Here is a 22,581-nt window from a genome sequence, read left to right as displayed (position 1 = left end):
GCCCACGAGGATCGAGCCCAAGCTGAGCATTTCTCGGCTGTTCGTGAGTAGCATATTGATGGAGATGCAGGCATGGTCTGTGGGAAGTGAGAGGTGTTTCTTTAAATAAACTGCTAGCCCAGATCCATTTGGAAAAACTTCCAGATGCCAACAGTAAATATTATTATTTTGCTTTCAGGTTTCGAACAAACAAGAAGGCCAGAATTTGGCGTGATACATTCCTAGTGGAAAGAGGGTAATTATTGGTTCCTGGGGTGATTCTGGGAACCAGTCCTAGTGGGCAGCTCTCCCTGCTGGGCATTTTTTCCCCTCCTTATTTTTGTTTACTAAGCATGCAGATTTCGTAAGCCTAGTCACAAGATTGAATGGTTTGCTAATTATTCTCCACTGGCCAGCCGAGTAATTATGGCTATATCAGAATTGTAAAGGATAAATTTTCAAGCTGGTTAATGGGTACAAAAATACAGTTAGATAGAAGGAACAAGTTCTAGTATTTGATAGTACAGTAGGGAAATTATAGTTAATAATTTGTTGTGTATTTCAAAATAGCTAAAAGAGAAGAATTGTAATGTTGCCAACAAAAAGAAAAGGTAAATATTTGAAATAATGGGTCTCCCAATGATCTTGATTTGATCATTAACACTGTATACATGTATCGAAATATCACATGTACCCCCAAAAATATGTACAACTATGACATATCAATTAGAAAATATTCCCCCCCCCACAAAAAAGGAATAAATTATCATAAGATGGGACCAGAGCCTTGACACGGGTATGGATTTACTGTTGCATTTCTCAGTATTGGTCCTAATCAGTCCAGTCAATTAACTACCTCAACCATCTTTCCCAAGTTCTTCTCTAAGTAGCCTCCAAGGCTTGCCTGGCACCCCAGGGTTTTGAAATTAACGCTTTGGGGGAGGAATGAGTCTTCTTATCCTTACCTCTCATCTTCATAGAAGCCAGTTTGTACCTTTCACAAAGGACTCGTCAAACCTTAAACTCCTGCAGACAGAGCCTTAACATCTATTTCTTGTTGTTGAAAGAATGTGGAGTCGTGACAGGGAAGAAAAAGAGAACAGGCAGGACTCAGGGCTGGGGATTCAGATCACTTCTCGTGTAAGAAGCTTTTTCCTTTCTGTCAAAGCAAATTTCTACGCAAGAAGGAAGAATCCAGCAAGACTATCCAACAGTCCAATCACTTGCCCAAATATGAGAGGGTCAAAGAACTGTGCCAGCAGGCCAGGTACCAGACAGCCTGTGAGCAGCCTGGGCAGGTGAGTGACACAGGTCTTCTTTACCACCATTCGTGTGCTTTTCCGTTTCTAATTTAGAAGATTTTCAACATACAGAGTACATTTGTGTACAAATAAGCTTTTCCTAGTGCTCACAAGGGCAAGCTCACCGGGACACCTCTCCACCGACAGAATTGCCTGACTGGTCCACGCTGAGCTTCCTCATTGCTACTTGGGCTCCCTCCAGTTAAAAAAATATGGGGACCTCAGAGGGAGTTCTGTGCCAAAAGACACTGGTTTCCTCTGAGGAGAAGGTTCTTAGGGCTGCTGTTAACTGGTCACCAAAGAATAGTCAAGAGGCTATTTAGGGCCGGGTGCGGTGGCTCACGCCTGTAATCCTAGCACTCTGGGAGGCCGAGGCAGGTGGATTGTTTGAGCTCAGGAGTTTGAGACCAGCCTGAGCAAGAACAAGACTCTGACTCTACTTAAAATAGAAAGAAATTAGCTGGACAACTAAAAATATATACAAAAAATTAGCCAGGCATGGTGGCACATGCCTATAGTCCCAGCTACTTGGGAGGCTGAGGCAGAAGGATTGCTTGGGCCCAGGAGTTTGAGGTTGCTGTGAGCTAGGCTGATGCCACGGCACTCTAGCCCGGGCAACAGAGTGAGACTCTGTCTCAAAAAAAAAAAAAGAGGCTACTTACTCAGAACATGGGCAGATGCTCAGCCTCTAGGCAGTAAACCACCCCAAGAGACATGAGGAGGTCGTCCTACCCTAGGCTAAAGTCAGACGTCATCTACCCTAGAGTAGGAGGCAGACTTTGTGACCAAGGTTGGGGAATGAAAAGGGAAACCATATTCTGTTGTTTATTGTTTCTGCCTCTGCTCACAAAGGTTCTGACATCAAGTATTTCATTAGAATGAATCCTCTTCATTAACAGAAATCTTACTATAGAACCCAGGGCTGCCCAGAACTATTATCAATAAGAACAAAAGAAATATTGTAGGATGAGTTAATCCTGCTTTTAAGGAAAGTGAGAACATACATATGAACACCAACGACTTTAAGCACTTGATTGAAATCTATACTAGCTGAAAGAAAATGCTGTGTCATGACAAGAGAGGAAATGAATTTTTGCAGCTTAGAACAAGATCAGGGGAAAGTTAAAAAGAAACCCTAACATTTATTGAGCATTTATCTCGTGTAAGGCACGGTACACAGGATTTTATATATATTCGCTCAATTTAATCCTCACATCTGTCAAGTGAGGTAGACATTGGCAGCCCTATTTTACAAAGGGGCATTTGGCAAAGCTGGGTCCAAACAGGACCCCAAATGTCCAAACAGGAGTTGTCTGACTCCAACGCTCAGGCCACTTGCTGCTGGTTCCAAGGTAAGTTACAATAACTAGGTGAAGAGAAGTTCAGATCTTTTGTGAGTCTTTTAACTTATCTGACCTCTAGATAGCCACACAGTTAGCCAACACCAGTGCAAGACATCAGACTGATGAAATGAGTAGCCCAGTTATTATCAAAATGGCCACACTCATTATATCCTTATTATTTGGCATCTAGCTTATTGAATAGTCATTCATAATAAACCACTTGATCCTTACACTCTGCATTTCTTCATGATTTTTTTGTACTCAGGATCTCTTTGAAATGCAAGAGGGTGGGGAGGGAGAACTGTCGAAGGAAGGGATAAAACCAAGTCTTCATGGCAGCCTCGTAAGTTTTAATTTTCAAGAGTTTAGTGGAGAAGCTTAGACCTATTCATCACATTTTGATTTGAAGTTTTCAAATCTTTCTTACAGAAGCTCTAAGTATTATTATGAATAAAACCTCAGAATTGTTTTGTAGCTCTAAGATGATTTTTACGAGCCAGCCTCAATAGGCTAATTTACTTTTATTCAGGAGTTGGCAAAGTTCAGTGTTAAATATATCTCATGCAGATTGGTGATCTTGTTACTGTGTTAGCCCTTGAAGTGGGAGCATTGTAACCATTTGGGACTAAGGTGCACTGCCTGCCTTTCAGTATACAACCTTTCCATATGGCTTGCTCTGAATTTTAATGTACGTCCTAAAGGGCAAATGTAGCATAAACTAGATTATGGTACTTTGGCACAAGCTTTTCACTCATGTGCTGAACGCTAACGATGTTAAAGACTTAATTTTGCTTTTTTATATTTTTCTCAACTTGTTTTGCTGCCATGAGATGCTTTTATATCTGGCTCCCTGGAATGTTTCTCTGCTGCTTTATTTGTACGTGAATCAGTCTGAACTTCAATTCCATTGCATGGATATATGAGAACGTAAATAGCGATCTCTTTTAGAAATGCCTGCATCACCCCAGACCTACTGAATGAGAACCCCTAAGGGTGAAGCCCAGCAGGTGACTCAGGTGCTCCTGAAAGGGTGAGAAGCACTGTTCTAGCCCACTGCTGTGATGACTGCTGGTGCCCAGAACACAGAGCTTGAGAATCTGAGAGCTTCAAGAACACCTGATAGCTCTTTTGTGTTCTATAGAATCTTTATCTCTTGGCCTTTTGCTGTTTCTTTCTGGCAAGAAGACTATCTTTTTGGTGCCAGTATCACTGACTTAAAAAAGGGAAGACAAGAAAATCCAGAATAATGACACCACACTGTTCAGGATCAAGGTGACAGCTGAGGCTAGAACTGACCTGCTTGGAATGTGCTCTCTTGACATTAGCTTCACAGCTGGTCTGTCCCGTGCTCCTCTTCCTCTTACCTAGGCTAACTGCCTTCATTCTAAGGCAATGCAATCTTAGGTTTGACCCTCCATGGGGTGTAGAAGAAAATTAGCACTATTAGCCCACTCTCTCCACTCCTAATCCCCAAAGAAATAGTTTTTGTCCACCCGGCCCCCAACCCTCCTGCCACACCTTCATGCCTGGTCACCTAAGCATTGTTTGGTAGAGTTTGTTTGGCAAAGTGGATGCATGAAGTAGAGTATATAAAGGCAAGAGGAATTTGAGGTCAAAAGTTTTGGGTCAGAATATTGGCAGTCACCACTTTCTAGTTGTGTCCTCTTGAATAAGTCACTTAATTTCTCCTGAGTCTCAAGTTTTCTAACTTCAAAATGGAGAAAACTAATCTAACCCTTATGGAGATTAAATGATATTATATATGGAAAGGGCTAAGTGAGACTGAGATGATTTTTCTCCAGTGTGTGAATATTGGGTGGTGGTATTGTTTTCCAGGCCATCTTACCTGTTGTTTTCATTCCTATGAAGCCAACAGGCAATTAAATTGGGCTGGAATCCCAGAGACTTGGCATCACTTCTTGACTATGTGAACACAACCACCAGCAGGGACTGATCAGGACAACATGGACATATATGTTTGCATTAATTCCACATTCCTGAACTAATATGAGATGGGGTGTGAATGCGCACCACTCTCTGAGCTAGGCGTTATGGCCCTGAACATGTTTATGTATAGACACACTCCCTCCCACACACAATCACCCACATGCACATGTGCACACTCATGTGCAAATCTCAACTTCTGTCTTAAAATACTTTTGTTCAACAGAGAACATAGAACAGTGATGCTCAATTCTGGCTACACATTAGAATCACCTGGGGAGCATTTAAAACTACTGATGCACAGCCTCACCCCAGCCCAGCCAGGCTAAAATGTACAGAGGTGAGGCCAAAGAATCCGTGGTTTTTTTTTAACAGAGTTAAGAACCACAGACCTAAAAATCAGAGAATGTCAAAGTTGGAAGGAGTATTAGAAATCTTGTAGGTGAATGATATTATTTTCCTGATCAGGCAATTTCAGTCCAGGAAACTTAAGCTACAAACCCAAAGCCAAAACCTACATCTCTTCACTTCACAGTGAGCACTTTCTTCTCTGTGACATGCTACCACTGCAAAATTGCAAGACAGTAGATTTTTCCTTTGTAACTATGAATGGCAATTGCCACTCACAATTTTTCTAGACGCTAACAGCACATTAGAATCACATGGGTAGCTTTAGAAATGCTGATATTCAAGTCCCACTCCAGACAAATTAAATCAGAATCTCTGGGAATGAGACCCAGGTATCAGTGTGTTTTTCAAGCTCCTGGGTGACTCCTGTGAGCAGCCAAGATTGAGAACTACAAATGTCAAGTGAGCATTACTGTGTTGGTTTTTTTCTTCTTCTTCGTCTAGTTGTAGATACTGACTCCTTAAATGGAATTACATAAAAGAGAAATTCCCTGGACATCCAGTTTTGAAGTACACTTTATATATTCTCTGGCATTTAGGAGGGAAAAGCCAGATTGTTTTGTTTTTGTAAGACAAATACCATGTCTCTTTGATGAGTTGTTGAATTCCAGCATCTTTACAATTTAGTTTGCGTTTCTACTATCATATCAATGTAAAATCAAGGATTTGTTTAGAATTCTGTAAGGACCCCAGCATCCAGCAAGCTCATAGTATTAAAATATTACAAAGGAAATTAGAATGTAGCTTGTTGAGTGTAAACTGGTCTGGCTTCATGATCTATGTTCTTATCCAAAAACGTACCCTCCGACCATATATCCCTCTGACCGTTTGTGACCAGCTGCAGAGCATGGATAATAAGACATTTACCTGTAAGATGTGGCTAGAATTCTAGTTAAAAAAAAACAAAACAGCCTATTTCCAGAAACTCGCTGAACTCTTGTTAAAATCACAGCATGGCTCATAGACATCACCCCCCGGCTTTCCTGATGCCAGAGCTTCATCCAGAAGGACTGAGCCACCTATGCCATCCTCCCACTGAATTCTCATCTGTACCTGGGCCCGCTGAGGACCCCCGGCCTTTACGCTTTGCTCCCTTACCTCTTCAACCTACGCTGAAGGACGTGTCTGAACACTTCTGCATCCACTTAGATCTTTCACTTCCGTGCATTTGTTCCCAACAAGTTAGAAACAAACGTGAGGACACTTTACTCATAAAATGGATAATATGGCACCATTCTGTTTAATTTATTCTGTCTCTTTTTTTCCTACCACCTTTTAACAGCTCACCCTGGTCAGGTCACCTCTTCCGTCGCTTAAACATAACATGCTTATCCCACTTTCTCACCCGCACGGAAGTTATTCCCTCTGCCTTCCCTAATGCTGTCCCCTCAGCTGGGGCCTGCCCAAAGACTCACACCTGCCCTAAACCATTCTCCTTTTTGTCAATGTCCTGGTCAAGGTGCCTTGGGATTACATCCTGGGTCCACCGCTTTGTCGTTATTTGACTATGGGCAAAATACTTAACCTAACTCTGTCTCAGTTTCTTCATCTATAAAATGGGTGTTATGATATTAGCAGTATCTGGCTCACAAGTTTGCTATGAAGCTTATATGAGTTTAATGTGTCAAGCACCCGGGACAGTGCCTGGCACATAGCAAGCACTCAACAAATGCTGGCTATAGATTGTTTGCCAAGGTCAGTTCATCAGTTTCATTTTCCCTGAATTGCAAGAACCATACTTCTTCCAACATGCCAACATCGACTTTTACAAATGATTATCCAGATTAAAGTCTAAAGGATGAAACATTTCTCTCTCTCCTGCTTCTTCCTTTTTACTTCTGCTCCCCTTCTCCCGTCTCAAAGAAAACAGGAGATGAATCTCCTCGGCACAAGTAACTCCATTTCACATTTACGAGAGAGAAGTTTGCCAGTGGCTTGAGCTAAGTAGCAGTTTGGACAAGAATGTTTATAAGGTCTTTTTTATATTCCCCAGTGTTGAGATAGAAATTTTAAACATGTTTACATGCACGTAGCTGCTTTTTATGATTTTAGTGTTGGCACTGATATTCAGGTTATCAGAAAATTATAGTTGTTATATTTCAGAGCATGGGTTTGACCTACATTATGACCAAATCTATATAATGAGACGTGTGATAACAGTACTAACTAGTGTGCATGTATAAAATTAAGCTTTCATCATAGCATACCTTTGAAAAAGTTGTAGCCCAATTTTTTTGTTATTCACAAAAGTGGGCAAAAGTAGGCATAAAAAAAGAACAGAGAACAGTCTTAACCAATCTGAGAAATATACACAATGCAAAATGTAGGAAATTATAATGATTACCTAGTGGTTACTTCAGGAAGGAGAAGTAACCAGAGTTCTACCATCATCTACCCATGTGCTAGGCATTTTACAGGGAGAACTATTCTGTGAGATAGATCTTATGCTCATTTTAAATATGAAGAGACCGAATGGAGCTCAGATTGGAAAATAGCTTGACCAAAGTCACACAGCGAGTCTAAGTTCAAACCAAGAGACTCAAAGCCTCCGTTTCCCCCACTAAATCATAATTATTATAAACAGTTTCCCACCGGGAAACATTAACTTGCCCAGGGATTGGATAAACATTTTTAAAGGTCAATTCTAATAGAACTTCTCTGGATTCATATAGTACATTTCAGAACTCCAAAACACTCAAAATTTATTCTCATGACATATCCTTGAGGACAAGAGGAGCAGGTATGATTAATATTTTACCAGATGTGGAATCTGAAAAAACAAAGAGATTCTGCAATTTACTCAAGGCCATAGAATTAGCAGAAAAAGAAAATTAAAATTGAGGTCTGCAGATATCCACCCCAATACATATCTTCATTAAAATGGCTACTGTCATCAAGTTTACATTAGATCAAATCCTTTAAGTAATAAGCCATGTGTATGTGTATGTGTATAATAATAATAACAGCTGCCTTTGTTGAGCACCTACTATGCGCTGAGTTCTTCCTGTGTATTATCTCTAAAGCTCGTGACCCTTCAAAGGCTGAAATGACATAACCAACTTGCCCAAGGCCACATAGCGATGTGGTAAAGCTGATATTCAAATACAGGCTTTTCTAGCTTCAAAGTGTAGACCTTTTCCTTTAAGCCACACCAATATGGAATAAAATACCATCTCCAAGTCCAAGACAGAATACAGGTAATATTCACTCCTACAAAGTCCTACTCCAATAAATGGCTTGTGGCAGCGCTTTAGGTTGTTGTGAAGATTAAATTAATAAATTCTTAAAGAGAGCTCTAGACCATATCTGGTGTCAAGTAAGAGTTCAATAGCTGATGACAATGATGGTGGCAAAGATGAAGATGAATAGAATTGTTTGAAAGGCACTTGATATATTCCTCATGAGATTTAATTCCACCAAACTAGCTGCCCACACGTATCCTTGTACCAAAATAGCCAGCCTTCTCATAACTTTACATACAGGCAGATATAATCAATCAAAAACACCAGCAAATAATTACCTAACAGAATGATTCTGTGCTGAGCTAACTTCTGGGCACAGTAGGATATGAGACGTGGTCCTTGCCCTTAATTCCAGCATCCAGTGCTGTTGGAAAGGCTACAAGGAAACAGTAACAACTTAAGAAATTATTCTAATAGCTTTATCTAGCACCTCGCCCACAGTAGGTGTGCGGAAATATTTGTGGAATAAATGTGTGCTAAATTATTGGCACAGACTGTTAAATCAGAGAGGCAGGAGGAAAGCTGAGATGATGTAGTCCCAGAAAGCAGGAAAGGAATTTACAGAAGGAGCCAGTGGTCAGTGACGGTGGAGACAACTGGATCTGGCAATTCACTGATGCTGCATAGATAAAAGCCAGACGGTGTCACAGCTGCATTTCTGCAAGGGCACTTGTTGATCAAAGCTCATCTCTGAGGCTGACTCTGTGTCCTGTGAGCAGGGGCCTCACCTGAGCTCAGGCTTTCATCTGATTCCCAAAACTCTTCTGCAGTGCAAAATCGTCTCTTCTCATTATTTTGACCATTTAAACGGCTTGCTGCATGTTTCGGAGCCATTCTTTTAAAAAATTCTCTTTCTTTGCCTCCTTCTATAAACTCTCTAAGTGTAATAAGATCACTCTTTTAGTTGCAGCTATTTCAAGATTTTATTACACAGTCATAAAAATTGTCATGATATCGAGCTCTAAAATGACTGTGGCAATGTGCGGTAATTGCATTTCATTAAAATTCCGAGTATGCTTGCCACTAAGAAGATTTTCAATGCCTCTAGCTAATTACTTTATCTAATAGGGTCTATGCCTTTTAAAGGGTCCATGGTAGAGAAAATAATTGACATTTTTGCTAGCAGCTCTTGCTTTATCCAAGTATGTGCGTAGATATATGTGTATATGTGGTGTGTACGGATATATGTATGTATGTGTATTTGATTTTGTACGGTACATCATCAGTACCAAGGACAGTGCCAGTCATCCAGTGTGGTCAAATTCAATCTTCAGGAAGGAAACGCCCTTTCCCTTCACTATCCCATAGAAATCAACAAGGAATTTGGCTAACGGGAAAATTCAGCTAGGATTCCAAATAGGCTAAGTCACTAAAACTTCTACCTGCATCTTTGTGTTCTTCAGGAATCTACTTATACCCTCAGCTCTTCCAGGCCAAAAACAAACAAATAAAATGAGCAGAATTTTTGTAATGTGTTGTGAGTATAAAACTACAGAAGGTTTTCACTATCATCGCATGCTTTAAAAATTACTATTTGTACTAATGTTGATATAAACTGGAACCACAAAAAGACTCTAGGCCACTATTTTTCAAGAATAAAATGGGCCACATTTTTCTGTCTGATAGAAAATAGAGCACTTAAGCTTCCACTTGGCTGTGCCTTGGGATTCCACTGGCCGATTCTTTTCCTACTAGCGGCATTAAATAGTCAACTCTTAGTTTTTAAATGCTAGAGGTAAAGATTACCCAGGTAGATGGATAAGTCTTAAACCATTTGAATTTAAAGCAGATACAGATATAAGCAGACACTCAAGCACCACTAATTCCCAAACTTTTTGGAGCTATGAAAAGTTATGTATTTTGATGACACTTTTCACCAGCAAGAATTCTCTATGGCATATGAATTATATCTTAACGGAGTTGTCTATCAGTTTCTAAGAATATTTTTGAGAATTTCATGGCATCTCCTCAAGCTAATTGGATATATCTGTGAGTGCCACAAACCCAGGCCTGGAAATGACTGGTGTCCACGTTAAATGGCAGAGCCATGAAACAGGCCACATGCAGTTTTCACCTAAATCTAAGTTCTGTCACTAGTCAATTAACTGTGGAAAGAGAGCGGGAAAAACTGGTTACACTTAAATAGAGCACATAGTCCTGCAAGGTAGATGTGCTGGTAGTATCCATCTGTTCAACGGGAGTCATTTTCTGACCTGGTGCCTTCAGTACATTTTAGACACAGCTTCTTTTGCACACAGCAGTCTCACAGACACATACATTCATCTCAAAGACCCATGTGTCTGAGCTACTTAGACCTAAATATGTCCCTTCCGCCTTCCCCATGGGATCCATTGCAAAGAGGTCTAGTAATAAGCAGTTACTAATGTAACTTAACCCCAGCTGCACATTAGAATCATCTTGAGATCTAAAAATCCTACTGTCCAGCCCAGTTTGAGAACCACTCATCTGACCTAACGCCCTATGCCTAATTGAGTTGACTTCATATTTTTTTGGTTAAATCATCCCCAACTTAGTGTTTAGATTGTTCTTGGTCATGTTGCCTTTCTGTGGCTTTGTAAGTACAGTGGCCAGTGGTACTTACCTATCCACACCCATGGGTTCTACATTCATGGATTCAACCCACTGTGGACTGAAAATATTCAGAAAAAAAAAAGGATGGTTTCATCTGTACCGAACATGAACATTTTTTTCTTATCATTATTCCCTAAACAATACGGTATAATACTATTTACATAGCATTTACATTGCACTAGGTATTATAAGTAATCCAGAGATGATTTAAAGTATACAGGAGGATGTATGTAGGTTGTATGCAACTACTACATCATTTTATATCAAGGACTTGAGCATCTGTGGATTTTGGTATCTGTGAGGTGTCCTGGAACCAATTCCTCAGGGATGCTAAGGGATGACTGTAATTAGTTGTTTTGTCTCTTGAGCTTCTGCTTCTCTGGATAAAGATGTTAAACATTAAACACATTCTAGCCAGATCGCAAAAGAAGGTCATAACCTGATATGGCTTGAAATAACCAAATTCAATAGCACCAAGAATGTAGGGAGCTAAAGTAAAATAAAAGAATAAACCCTGTGTATCTGGGACTTGGGAAATGTACAGTAGAAGCCCCAAAGCAGCTGCTTTTCAACATACATTGAGAACATAAAACTTCCTTAAGAGAAAACAAACCATGACTCTGCTTCTGGTTTCATTATGAATGGTAGAATGCTGCTTTGATACATGAGTGTCATTTGTCTGCCAACAAAGCCATCTGGGACCCTTGGCCAAAGTTTACCTTGCGTTAGGACACTTTGCAATGAAGACATCACCGAAAGTATGATATTGGTACAACAGGGGGATGTAAGATCATTTTAAATGGTGCACAAAAGAACATCTTTTATTTAATGATTATTTATTTTAATATGTTTGAAAATATGTAAGTGTCACAGCAAACACATACTTTTACAGTGCAGACATTATTGTATTGACCATGGTTTAGAAATGCCACCATTTAAAGAAAAGTATCAATGAATAATAGTATGTAAGTGATACTCCTATAAGGAAGGAAAAAAAAAAACACAAAAGTTTGATAATGCTATATTTTAGCTTGTTGTAACAACCATGGTCAACTTCAAATGAAGGCCAATATTCTTCCTGCCTCCTAAATTAATTTCTTAGGGAGGAGAAGGAGGAAAATAAAATGTAAAAGAAGTTATTGGGTCTTTAGGTAAGACGTGGAAGAGTCCATGAAATGACCCCCAGGCTGAAGAGCTATTACTTCAGCCAGGTTGATACTCAGAAAGCATGAGGACACTTAGCCCTGAGGTAGTGTCGTATTTATTCAGAAGTGAGCCTGCAGCATCTGCAGGAGGCTCGGTAGAAGGCGCAAGCTGGAAAACCCGCTGCAAGCACCCTGTGTGTGTCTATTTGGAAGGTGAACTCCATCTCTCTTAGGAGCATGCCCATACTCTGCTGGGCGTGCAGTGTTTGCAGAAAGATAAGAAAAGGCACAAAGAAAACTCGACAAGTTTACTGATGCCTGGGGTGTATGAGGGTTGGCTCACCCTGTGATGGGCTCCGATTAAACTCATCTACATCTTTCTCACATGCCACTCCTTCCTGGCTCACATTAGAAATTCAGGAACAGAGAACAAAGCAGCACAGTTTGTTTTTCCAGAGCAAGAGGGGTCTGGTGAAAACAGCCCTGACAGCTGTGCTCCGTGTCTTGGTGAACTAAGGGCTTTTACATGTTTCCTTCAAGACTGTTTAGTCTGCATGCTAAGGATTCATGTATCAGTTCTTGGCTCTTGTGTCACTGAGGTAGCTTGATTTCCAAGGGTTTCGTTGTCATCTGTATTTGCCTCCAGTGAAAAAATAACTGAGAGAACTGAGAGTCGAGTTATACAAGAGTCACTGAAAACCTTGCCTGTCCTCATTCACTCTCCTTAACGGTATTGCTAGTGCTTCTTGGGGGGGAAAAAAAAAAACCTACGGCAGCAGTCCTTAATAAGTAACACCTGGATCAGAATTGGTAAACTGCTTTCACGTTGGCTCTTGCAGAAGTGGCAGTGCATTGAGGATACATCTGGCAAGCTTCGCATTCACAAGTGTAAGGGACCCAGTGACCTGCTCACGGTCCGACAGAGCACACGCAACGTCTACTCTCGCGGCTTCCATGACAAGGACAAAGAGTGCAATTGTAGGGAGTCCGGTTATCGCTCCAGCAGAAGCCAGAGGAAGAGTCAAAGGCAGTTCCTGAGAAACCAGGGGACTCCAAGTAAGCCACACTTTTGTGACCATCTCAATGGCAGGCCGAGGCCTCTGGAACTGAACTTGAGAGAGACGAAAGGGTTGTCCCTGCGTGTCAGACATTTCGAGCTAAAAGCAGTTTTCGAGCTAAAAGCAAATCGGTGTTCTGTTTAAAATAAGAAGGCTAAGATTAATTTGAAATTTTGCTTTGCAAACATTTTTCACTTAGACACACAATGAAAATATAGTTAGTAAAATCACCAGATGCAAAACATAATGCACACATAAAGAGCTTACAAAGTAGTTATTCCAGAGGGTAGAGGGTATGGTTTAGGTCAATTTTATTTTACCTTAATGCTGATATTCTGATTTGTCTGCCTTAAGTTGCTTTAAAAAAATAATAAATCCAGGGTTTCAGTATGTGCACCTTTGATTAAAGAGGAAAAGCATAAACACTTTTTAAAAGGCTTATATTTTAAGCTCTGTTTTAGGACAATCTATATAGTTTTTTAATTCTGTCAAATCGTTGGATCATGCTGACGGGCAGGGTCAAACTAGTTGAATTCAATATGAAAAGCACTGCCTTGCATTTTCTTCATAAAAACTCCATCAGGCAGCTGTGAGAAACTTATGATTATATAAATGTGAAAACCTGCAGGCCGACACCTTCTGTAAAAGAATGAGAGTCTAGTGCCATCTAGTGGGAGTATTTGAAAAGTGACTCAATTCTGTGGTGATTCTGTTCTGGTTTGGAAATAACCAGCATACATTAAGTTCAACTCTGCGTCCAAGATTTAGAAACCAGATCGTTCACTAGAACAATGGAAGCCCTTAGAACAGGCATTTTTATTGTGGACTCCACAATATGGACTTTCAGTTCATGAACCCCTGATATTTCATCCAAAATTGTAAGTATATTCTATGCGTAGATGCACATTTTTCTCAATGTGAATAATTTTCAACAAATTCTTAAAGGAGCCCAGGAGTCAAAAGGCTGAGAACCTTTGATTTGGGAGATTTTCTTTCTCCCCTGAGAGGAAATTCCGGGTTTAATTCACACAAGTATATCAAATTGAAAATAGACAAGGGACAAGGAGCCCCGACACACTCCTTTATCGGAGGCTTATTATGTTCAGCTTAGAAGTAGGAGCGCCTTCTGCTCTTCCAGAAAGTTAGACGTCGTTTCCCAAGCACTGACCATAAAGCACATTGATTTTTCAATGTTGGGCACAAACGGAAGTCTAGGGCAGCTTTTTCAAACTATGGGATCCTGTGAGAGTAGGTATTGGTTTTCCTTCTTTCCACGAGGATGGGAAGGATGGAATTCTGAGCACTCGCAGCGAACCTTCCCCACCTCCCCACGGAGGTCGCTCCCTCATCTGGAAGCCGCAGGAGGCTGCAGAGAGCTGTCCTAGAGGCATGAGAATTCTCAGTCCACAGCCAGTGCGCCCCTCTCTTCCTGCTTTAGCGCAGGCTGGAGAAGTGAGGCCAGCTGACTGCGCCTCTGCAGGGCCTGAGTGCATCTGATAAAAGGAGGCCACTGTTGCACCTTGAAGTTCTCACCTAGCACACACGACCCCTCGAGAAGGTTCCATAGTCACCAGACAGTATGCTGCCCCTGCCCCCGCCACCCTGCCCTCCATCTGCCAGGTACGAAAGTCAGTTGGCTGACGAAAGCTTGAGCAAAATTTAATTTTTCTTAGAGCAATCCTCGACTGTTTGTACAAATAGAAGATGTCTAGAGCATTTGCCTTTTTAAAAAAAGCAACCCAATGTAGTGGTAAGACTGTAATCTGACAGATTATAGTCCTAGCTCCATAACTTTACAAAATGTATGTGACATTCAAAACTTCACTTTCCTCATCCGTAGAATAAGGACGATAACACCAAATTCATGAGCCTGTTTCGACAATTTGATAAGTTTTTTTTTTAATGTAAGGGTTTTTATAATAATATCTGTCTTTCAAGACTGTGGATTAGAGATAAATCAAAGGTATATAATACACAGCAAAAGTCCAAGAAACGATAGTTGTTATTATTAATACCATAATTGGGAATACGGTTTTATCCAAACACACTGCCTTAGCAGTTCACATCGAACACTAAATGTAGAAATTCAGTCTGCGATAAGTTCCTAGAGATCACCCAGACCTACCCCTGCCACACACACACACACACACACACACACGCACACTTGAGGGATTAAGGGCCAGAGGCCCACAGAAGCCTGCCACCCACCACACTGCCATGCAGTGGCACAGCCGGGACAGGAGCCCACCTCTCCCGCCACGAATGCCAGTGGGCGTCCAGGGCACCACCGTGCCCCTCGGCAATGCAGATGCACCACCTGCCGCTCTCCAAGATCCTCACTGCACCAGGTGATCATTTTCTTCCCTCCTAAGCTGCATCAGGACATCCACAGTGACGTATCTTCTCTTGTTTCCAGAGTACAAGCCCCGATTTGTGCATACCCGGCAGACACGTTCCCTGTCCGTGGAATTTGAAGGCGAAATATATGACATAAATCTGGAAGAAGAAGAGTTGCAAGTGTTGCAACCAAGAAACATTGCCAAGCGTCATGATGAAGGCCGCAAGGGGCCAGGAGATGGCGACGGGGACGGGATGCTGGCAGACAGCAGCAACGCCGTGGGCCCACCTGCTACCGTCCGAGTGACACACAAGTAGGAAGGCTTTAGGTGTTCACAGGGTTGGGTTCAGAGTTACACTCTCCATATTATCACTATGTTGCATTTTGCAAAAAGTATCACTGGGCAATGCAGTGCCCACATGCTGGCCTACATAGCAACTGGGGGTTAAAGAAGCAATGAGGAGTCCAAACAATCTAGACTCAGACATGTGCTTTGGGGTTAATTTCACATTAAGACTGATCAGCTGGGAATCGAGCCAGAGTAATTCAGTCACATCTTGACTTAGCAGGCGTGGAGTTTGTGCCCCTAAGCAGTTACATTTGTAGGCATCTAGAAAACAGATGGAGACAATTTCAGGGTCTGGAAGAGGCTCTTCTGTGCTGCATGGTCCCTGTTGCTTAAAGCAGTTGTACAGTCACAGCCTCAGAAATGAAACAGCCCAAGGGAGGACAGTGAGTCCCAGAGAGGCTTCCAGAAAGATGGCATAGGTCAGGAATGAATGTAAAGTGTGGGAGCATCTAACCTATCCCAGACTGCAGAGAGCAGAGAAGGCCTTGGAAGTCATGGAGTGGGGAAAGGGGTTGACTCCTCACAGCTTAATGGACTCTGTTGGTTCTTCGGTTCCTTCCTAAATCTACTTACTTTCTTGATAGAGAAATATTCTTTCTGCATTTATTAGCAAGATCTTTGCTTCTCCCTAATTTCGTCACTTTGGGGAGATGGGACACCATGAGCTCTGCCAGGATTTTTATCTCTGGGACTGGTCTCCTGGTGCCTGTTGTCACAGTTACATGCTAAGAGATTTAGACCAGAATTTGTTTCTCGTACATTGTGGGTTGACCCCATATCCCACCTGCTCTCTATTGCTCAGGCTATCGCTTTGCTTCAAAACTTAATGGCAAGCTCTTTTTAACCAAACGTGGAGTGAATATTCCCCTTCTGACTGCGTTTCTCCAAACAAGCCATTTGCATTATAACCCTGAAAACTTCCTTTTTTTTCTATGTCTATTTGCTTGGGTTTTCATAACTTGAGTTTTTTTGATGGTATCTGTTCATGGGGGTGTGAATACTGAGTGCTGCCTTGAAAGTTGATCTTAGTGATGACCTTCGTCACAGAGATGTGACACCATCCTTTGCCCACACTGGTCTCCAGGACAGATTCCCACTTACCCTCATCTTGGAGCAGCTTCACACTTCCTGTTTGTGTCTACATTAAGAGTTTAGAGGATACAAAGTTCTTTTTGCAGGCCGGGCATAAGGACCCATACCTGTAATCCTAGCACTCTGGGAGGCCAAGGTGGGAGGATCATTTGAGGCCATGAGTTTGAGGCCACATTGAGCTATAACGACAACACTGCACTCCAGCCTGGGCAACAGAGCAAGACCCTGTCTCAAAAAAAAAAAAAAAAATGCTCTTTGCTATCTTTAATGTTTTCTAGTATTAAGAAAACCTAGTTGCTATGTTTTTTGTTTGCTTTTGCAGGTGCTTTATTCTTCCCAACGACACCATCCATTGTGAGAGAGAACTGTATCAGTCCGCCAAAGCCTGGAAGGACCACAAGGCGTACATCGACAAAGAGGTTAGTCGTGGCTATGTGACTGCCGCTGTCAGCTGTGTTTCAAATTCAAACTCAGCCACCAGCCCTGCTGCGACTGGTGGGACATACTGGGTGTAGACACCACCCTTTATATAATCACGTGAAAAACAGAAAACAACCAAGGTATGTATCTTTCTCCAGTGATTTAGTGATAGTCCTGCTAAAAAACAAAATAGAGTGAGAAGAGAGAGGGGACTGACTCAATGGTCTTTTGAAACCTCCGCAAGAAAACGATTCAATTATAGACAGGCAGCTGTTCGTGTGGATCTCTCGCGCGGGTTGGAATATAGAGGTAGACAGATTCCATGCCCGGTTTGTTTCCAAATTCATTATCATCTCAAATGAATAGCTCTGATTATGGAGCACAGACAACAAGCCGAAAAGAAAGGTACTTTGTAAAGAAATTTCTGATCTTAAAATGTCATTGTTCAAATGCGTGTTCTCCAGATTGAAGCTCTGCAAGATAAAATTAAGAACCTAAGAGAAGTGAGAGGACACCTGAAGAGGAGGAAGCCCGAGGAGTGTGGCTGCGGCAAACAGAGGTGAGCGTGTTTCTGTCCCACAGTCCGCTTTCCACACTCACTTTTACACGTGCCAGGGGGTTGGCACTAGGCTCGTTTCCCTCCTTACCAGCAGAAAGCTTAACATGAATGCAGTATCATATAGTATAATGACCTAAACTATTTCAGTCAAATTAAATAGGCTTTAAACTTAAGCTGAAAGTAAAAAGTCCCATTAAGCTAACAGTTACAACAAAGTAACTGCCTTTATTCTGTTTTGCTTTTGTTGTATAAAATGAACTGTTGGATGAAATGCAAGGTTATGAAGACTCACTTTTTTAAATCTTGCCTGCAGCTATTACAATAAAGAGAAAGGTGTAAAAAAGCAAGAGAAATTAAAGAGCCATCTTCATCCATTCAAGTAAGTAATTCTGTTTTCCATGCTTGCTGGGAGTCAGGGACTGCCCACTGGACCCTTCTGAGGGGCTGTGGGGTCCTGGGGTTCCAAGTGGTCTTGCTTTGGAACAAGCAGATCCGCCCAGGAGGGCACATAGCTCAAGCAGTTGAAAACAAAAGTCCACACCTCAAGGGACGATGCTCTTGGGATCCTTTGCGAGGAGCCGTGCTGAGTTCTACTCTAATTCTGTACGTGCTCCCCACCTCCCACATGGGACTTGTGACCGGATTTTACTCCATCCACTGCTTTCTGTGGCAGGAGATTGAGAGTTACAAACTCTTGTAGTTATGTTGGCGTGTTCTGCAGAGCGGCCGTTAACAGTGTCGAATTCTGAAAGTGGGAAGAAACATACATGTTTTTTAAATAATAGCAAAATTTGCATGTAAAAGAGATTTAGTATTTGAACTTCAACAAAATTTAAGCCTTTTATGAAAAAAAAAACCAAGATAATAAAACAATATAAAAAGATTGGCTTTCCAATTTTGTAGAATTTGGCACAGAATTTTTGAAACCTTCTAATCCAAGCCATCCAGTCCAACTAACCGTGGACTCAGTGGCAGATAGGTACCGAGCCACCAAACGTTTAAGCCATTCATCCTAAGAGGGTGGCTTGCAAGCTGCACGGATTCACGCTGACATTTATTTCCGTCAATGTGTACGCATACATGAGGAAGAAAGCATTGATCCTGTCAGGGTTCAACAAGGTTCCAAGACAGTTGTCACTAGATGAGTTAGCCTTCACTATTCCTGATTATATTTTTAAGGCCCTCTGTACAAAATAAAGATCATCTATCATTGTGTATCTGTTATCGTATATGTAAATATTTGTGAAAGATTCAGAGCTGCAAGCCTATTTTTATTTTTTATTTATTTTTGAGACAGAGTCTCACTCTGTTGCCTGGGCTAGAGTGAGTGCTGTGGCATCAGCCTAGCTCACAGCAACCTCAAACTCCTGGGCTCAAGCAATTCTACTGCCTCAGCCTCCCGAGTAGCTGGGACTACAGGCATGTGCCACCATGTCTGGCTAATTTTTTTCTATATATATTTTTGGCTGTCCAGATCATTTGTTTCTATTTTTTAGTAGAGACAGGGGTCTCGCTCTTGCTCAGGCTGGTCTAGAACTCCTGACCTCGAGCGATCCACCTGCCTCAGCCTCCCAGAGTGCTAGGATTACAGGCGTGAGCCACTGCGCCCGGCCTGCAAGCCTATTTTTAATTGAGAAAGCACCTCTTGATCATTCCCCCAAAATCCCTGCTGCTGGAACAGGGAGGCTGCTCAGGAGGTGGACAGCAAGCTGCAGCTCTTCAAGGAGACCCGCAGGCGGAAGAAGGAGCGGAAGGAGAAGAGGCGGCAGCGGAAGGGGGAGGAGTGCAGCCTGCCCGGCCTCACCTGCTTCACGCACGACAACAACCACTGGCAGACGGCCCCGTTCTGGAACTGTAAGTTGCTGGTTTTCACGCCACTTCCTGCCTCTGTGCAGAGAGACAGCGACTCATCACTTAGACTAGGAATTTAGCAGCTTTTACCAGGAACCTAGAAAGATTCAAGAGGAAAGCATCATATGATATTCCAGACCCGCAACTTGAATCGTTTTACCAAACATTCCTTTTTTTCTTTGGCAATTGTTTTGGCATCTTCTGTGAAAATGCCAAGCTTCTTCCTGGGCTTTTCCTCCTGCAGATGTTATTTCACACAGCCCTCAGCACCTGACAGAGTTTCTGTCTGTAACTAAATAGCTAAATGGATGAACGGCCGGTAAATGCTGGACAGTTTTGACCCACGTAGACTTTTTTCTGCTTTCTTTGAAGTGCATGTTGTAAACATAATAAAAGGAAGTAGGAGAATGGTAAAGTCCATTAAACTCGGGGCCCACGTCCTACTTACTGTCAGTCCGCTTCAGCACCAGCACTGGTGGAAAGTAGGGACTCTACAGAATTATTTGGTTTTACATTGAGTTGCTAAGCATATGGAGCAATAGCAATTGTGCACTTTTTAAATTGGTGCTTATATTTTCTTTAGTGGCCTGTACACAGTATTCACTGAGGCCGTAAAGAGATGATACCCTAAATTTTTGTGGTTCATCATCTGATGAAGGTGTACCAGCCCAGGGAGGAGATGAAACACAGAATCTTGTAATTGTGAGGATCACTGGAGACCACCCAGGCCAGTGTTTCTCAAACTGGGATTTGGAGACTCCAAGGAATCTGAAGACCCTTCTTGGGGGATCTAGGGCCTATCTGGGAGGATTTTTATTTTATCTTTCCATTCGGATGTTTCTTGACTTTAGCATTCATGTTTGCATTTGTGTTTACAATCACATCGAGGCCAAGTGAACTCTTAACATCATAGTATTTAACTTTTAATATAGTTGCTTAAACTGGGGCCTGGGGATCTCTGAGGGTTATTCAGTTACTAGGGGTCTGCTCTTGGGGGCAGCCTCTGGGCTGAGTAATGGGGACACAACATTCACCAACACACTTTGTTCTCTGCCCTTGTAACACTCACGTTCTAATGGGGAGAAGGTAAAAAAGAAAGGAAACAATATAAATAAAATAATTGCAAGTCGTAGTCATGCTATGAAGCAAACAATGATGTAAGTTTTTAAAGGGAACCCTTTTAGAGAGGGCGGGATGATGGTCTTTGTGAAGAGGTGAAATTTAAGCGGAAACCTAAAGGGTCAAGAGAAGCAATCCGTGTGAAAGGGAGAGAGTCCAGGCGGAGGGGACGGCATGAGCAGGTCATGAGGAAGTAAAGAATTTGGTGTCTAGGGCTGGAAGCCCCTTGAAAGATGAAGCATTGAGAAACACATGAAGTTATAGTTGCTCTTGCCAGAAGGAGTCCTTCATACCTCTGTCTGCTTCTCCCCATCTGAGCTGAGGCTGTCCTGCCCAAGCCACCACCGTGTCTTACCTCAACCACTGCCAAACCTCCTGTGTGGTCTCCCAGGCTCCTCTCTTGCTCTCATCAATGCATTCTGCTCAGAGGAGCTAGAGTGATCTTTTAATGACACCCTGCTTTTCTCAGGCTAAAGAGCCAAATCCTTAACACATCCAACAAAACCCTGCATGCTACAGTCCAGTCCTGCTTTGGGACCACTTCCTCCCATTCTTGCATATTAGGCCACTCAGCTTCTCCTTGTTCCTCAATCATCCCAAACTCCCTCCTACCACAGGGCCTTTGCACACGTTGCTCCATCTTCCCAGAAGGCTCTTGCTCCTGCACCCACCTACATCCCTGTCTGTGCCTGTCAAACACCACTCACTCTTCAGACCTCAGCTGCAGTGTCACTTGTCATGGACACATTCCCTGTGCGCAGACCAGGGTGAGCCCTGGCTCTATGGGCAAGCTCTACTTTGTCTCCGTGGGACTTACCACACTTGTCATTGTATGTTTCTTTACTTTTGTTGTGGCTTAACTTTTGTTTCCCCCACTAGACTATAAATTTCTTGAGATAAGAGGCCATGTTTCTGTGTCACTCTTATACCCTGGCACAAAGGAAATGCTGAATCAATATTAGGTGAATAAATTAAAAAAAAAAAAAAAAAGGCAAACCACCCTGTCCAAGATCAAATCAACTCATGTCAATTTAACCGACCTTTGCTTGCTGGCTGCAGTGTCTCACTGTGCTGGTGATGTGAGGAATGTGCCTGCTATTACTCAGCTCTTACAGGAGCAGAGCGGGGACTTGATCTCATTCAGTACCAGATTCAATGCTCTTTCTAGTATACAAAGTGTTCTTGGTGCTCACTGTACCGATATTTTAAGACAGCAGCTATTGGAATTTTTTTTCACAAGGCACATTACTGTTTTGTTTTACAAAACACTTATTATGTCAAGATCCCATATACATACGTGCACATATACAAATATGTACATGTATCTGTGTGCATATATGTAATATATATACTGAAATAAAAGTTTCAAAAAATAAAACTATGTGTAATATGCTTTGATATTTTTTACCTATTCTATTTCATATTTTAATGTCTATTCTTATATTCCTCATATTTGCAGTGTCAACTTAAACCCTTGGTAGTAGTCGATAATCAATAACATGAAAAAACAGAAAAGAAAAATCAAGTACACCCAAGGACAAAATCCTCTAATGCAATGGTCTCTAAACACTCTTGGTTATGTACCCGTCTCAGTTTTTAAAATGAGCACATAGTCTATATTTAATTATATACTTGCACTACTACACTAATATACCCTGTGTATTATGAAATTACACAAAATAGAAATTAAAAATTATTAGATAAAGGTGTAAAGAAAAACTTTTTTAAATAGTTTTTATTCTTTGGAGGTCCCAAAACGTTTTGCTGTCACTTGGTATGTATGCTTTAAAAAAAGGAAACCTCAGTGTCACACTTTACAACTCAGTGAGCCAAAGGTTCAG

At 41.8% G+C, this 22,581-nt stretch overlaps 1 protein-coding gene across 28 annotated transcripts in view; it reads left to right on the top strand.

Annotated features, from left to right (window-relative positions):
* The window catches only part of SULF1 (sulfatase 1), a 164,550-nt gene that overhangs the window by 121,393 nt on the left and 20,576 nt on the right, over positions 1–22,581 (top strand). For 25 of the 28 annotated variants that reach the window (XR_011233179.1, XR_011233178.1, XR_011233176.1 and 22 more), the window contains 8 exons: positions 179–235; positions 1,148–1,277; positions 12,794–13,010; positions 15,429–15,663; positions 17,114–17,210; positions 17,676–17,770; positions 18,084–18,149; positions 19,452–19,624. Coding sequence is in view for 24 of the 28 variants with exons in the window: in XM_069466416.1 (XP_069322517.1) it covers positions 179–235; positions 1,148–1,277; positions 12,794–13,010; positions 15,429–15,663; positions 17,114–17,210; positions 17,676–17,770; positions 18,084–18,149; positions 19,452–19,624 (1,070 nt within the window). In the remaining 4 variants the exon portion in view is untranslated. The remainder of the gene's footprint in view (positions 1–178; positions 236–1,147; positions 1,278–12,793; positions 13,011–15,428; positions 15,664–17,113; positions 17,211–17,675; positions 17,771–18,083; positions 18,150–19,451; positions 19,625–22,581) is intronic. The other 3 variants (XM_069466407.1, XM_069466405.1, XM_069466417.1) reach the window with 2 other exon arrangements.

This window comes from Eulemur rufifrons, chromosome 3, assembly GCF_041146395.1.
Source record: "Eulemur rufifrons isolate Redbay chromosome 3, OSU_ERuf_1, whole genome shotgun sequence".
Taxonomy (NCBI): Eukaryota; Metazoa; Chordata; class Mammalia; order Primates; family Lemuridae; genus Eulemur; species Eulemur rufifrons.
Note: the sequence above shows the minus strand (reverse complement) of the source record. Positions and strands in the feature narration are given on the sequence as shown.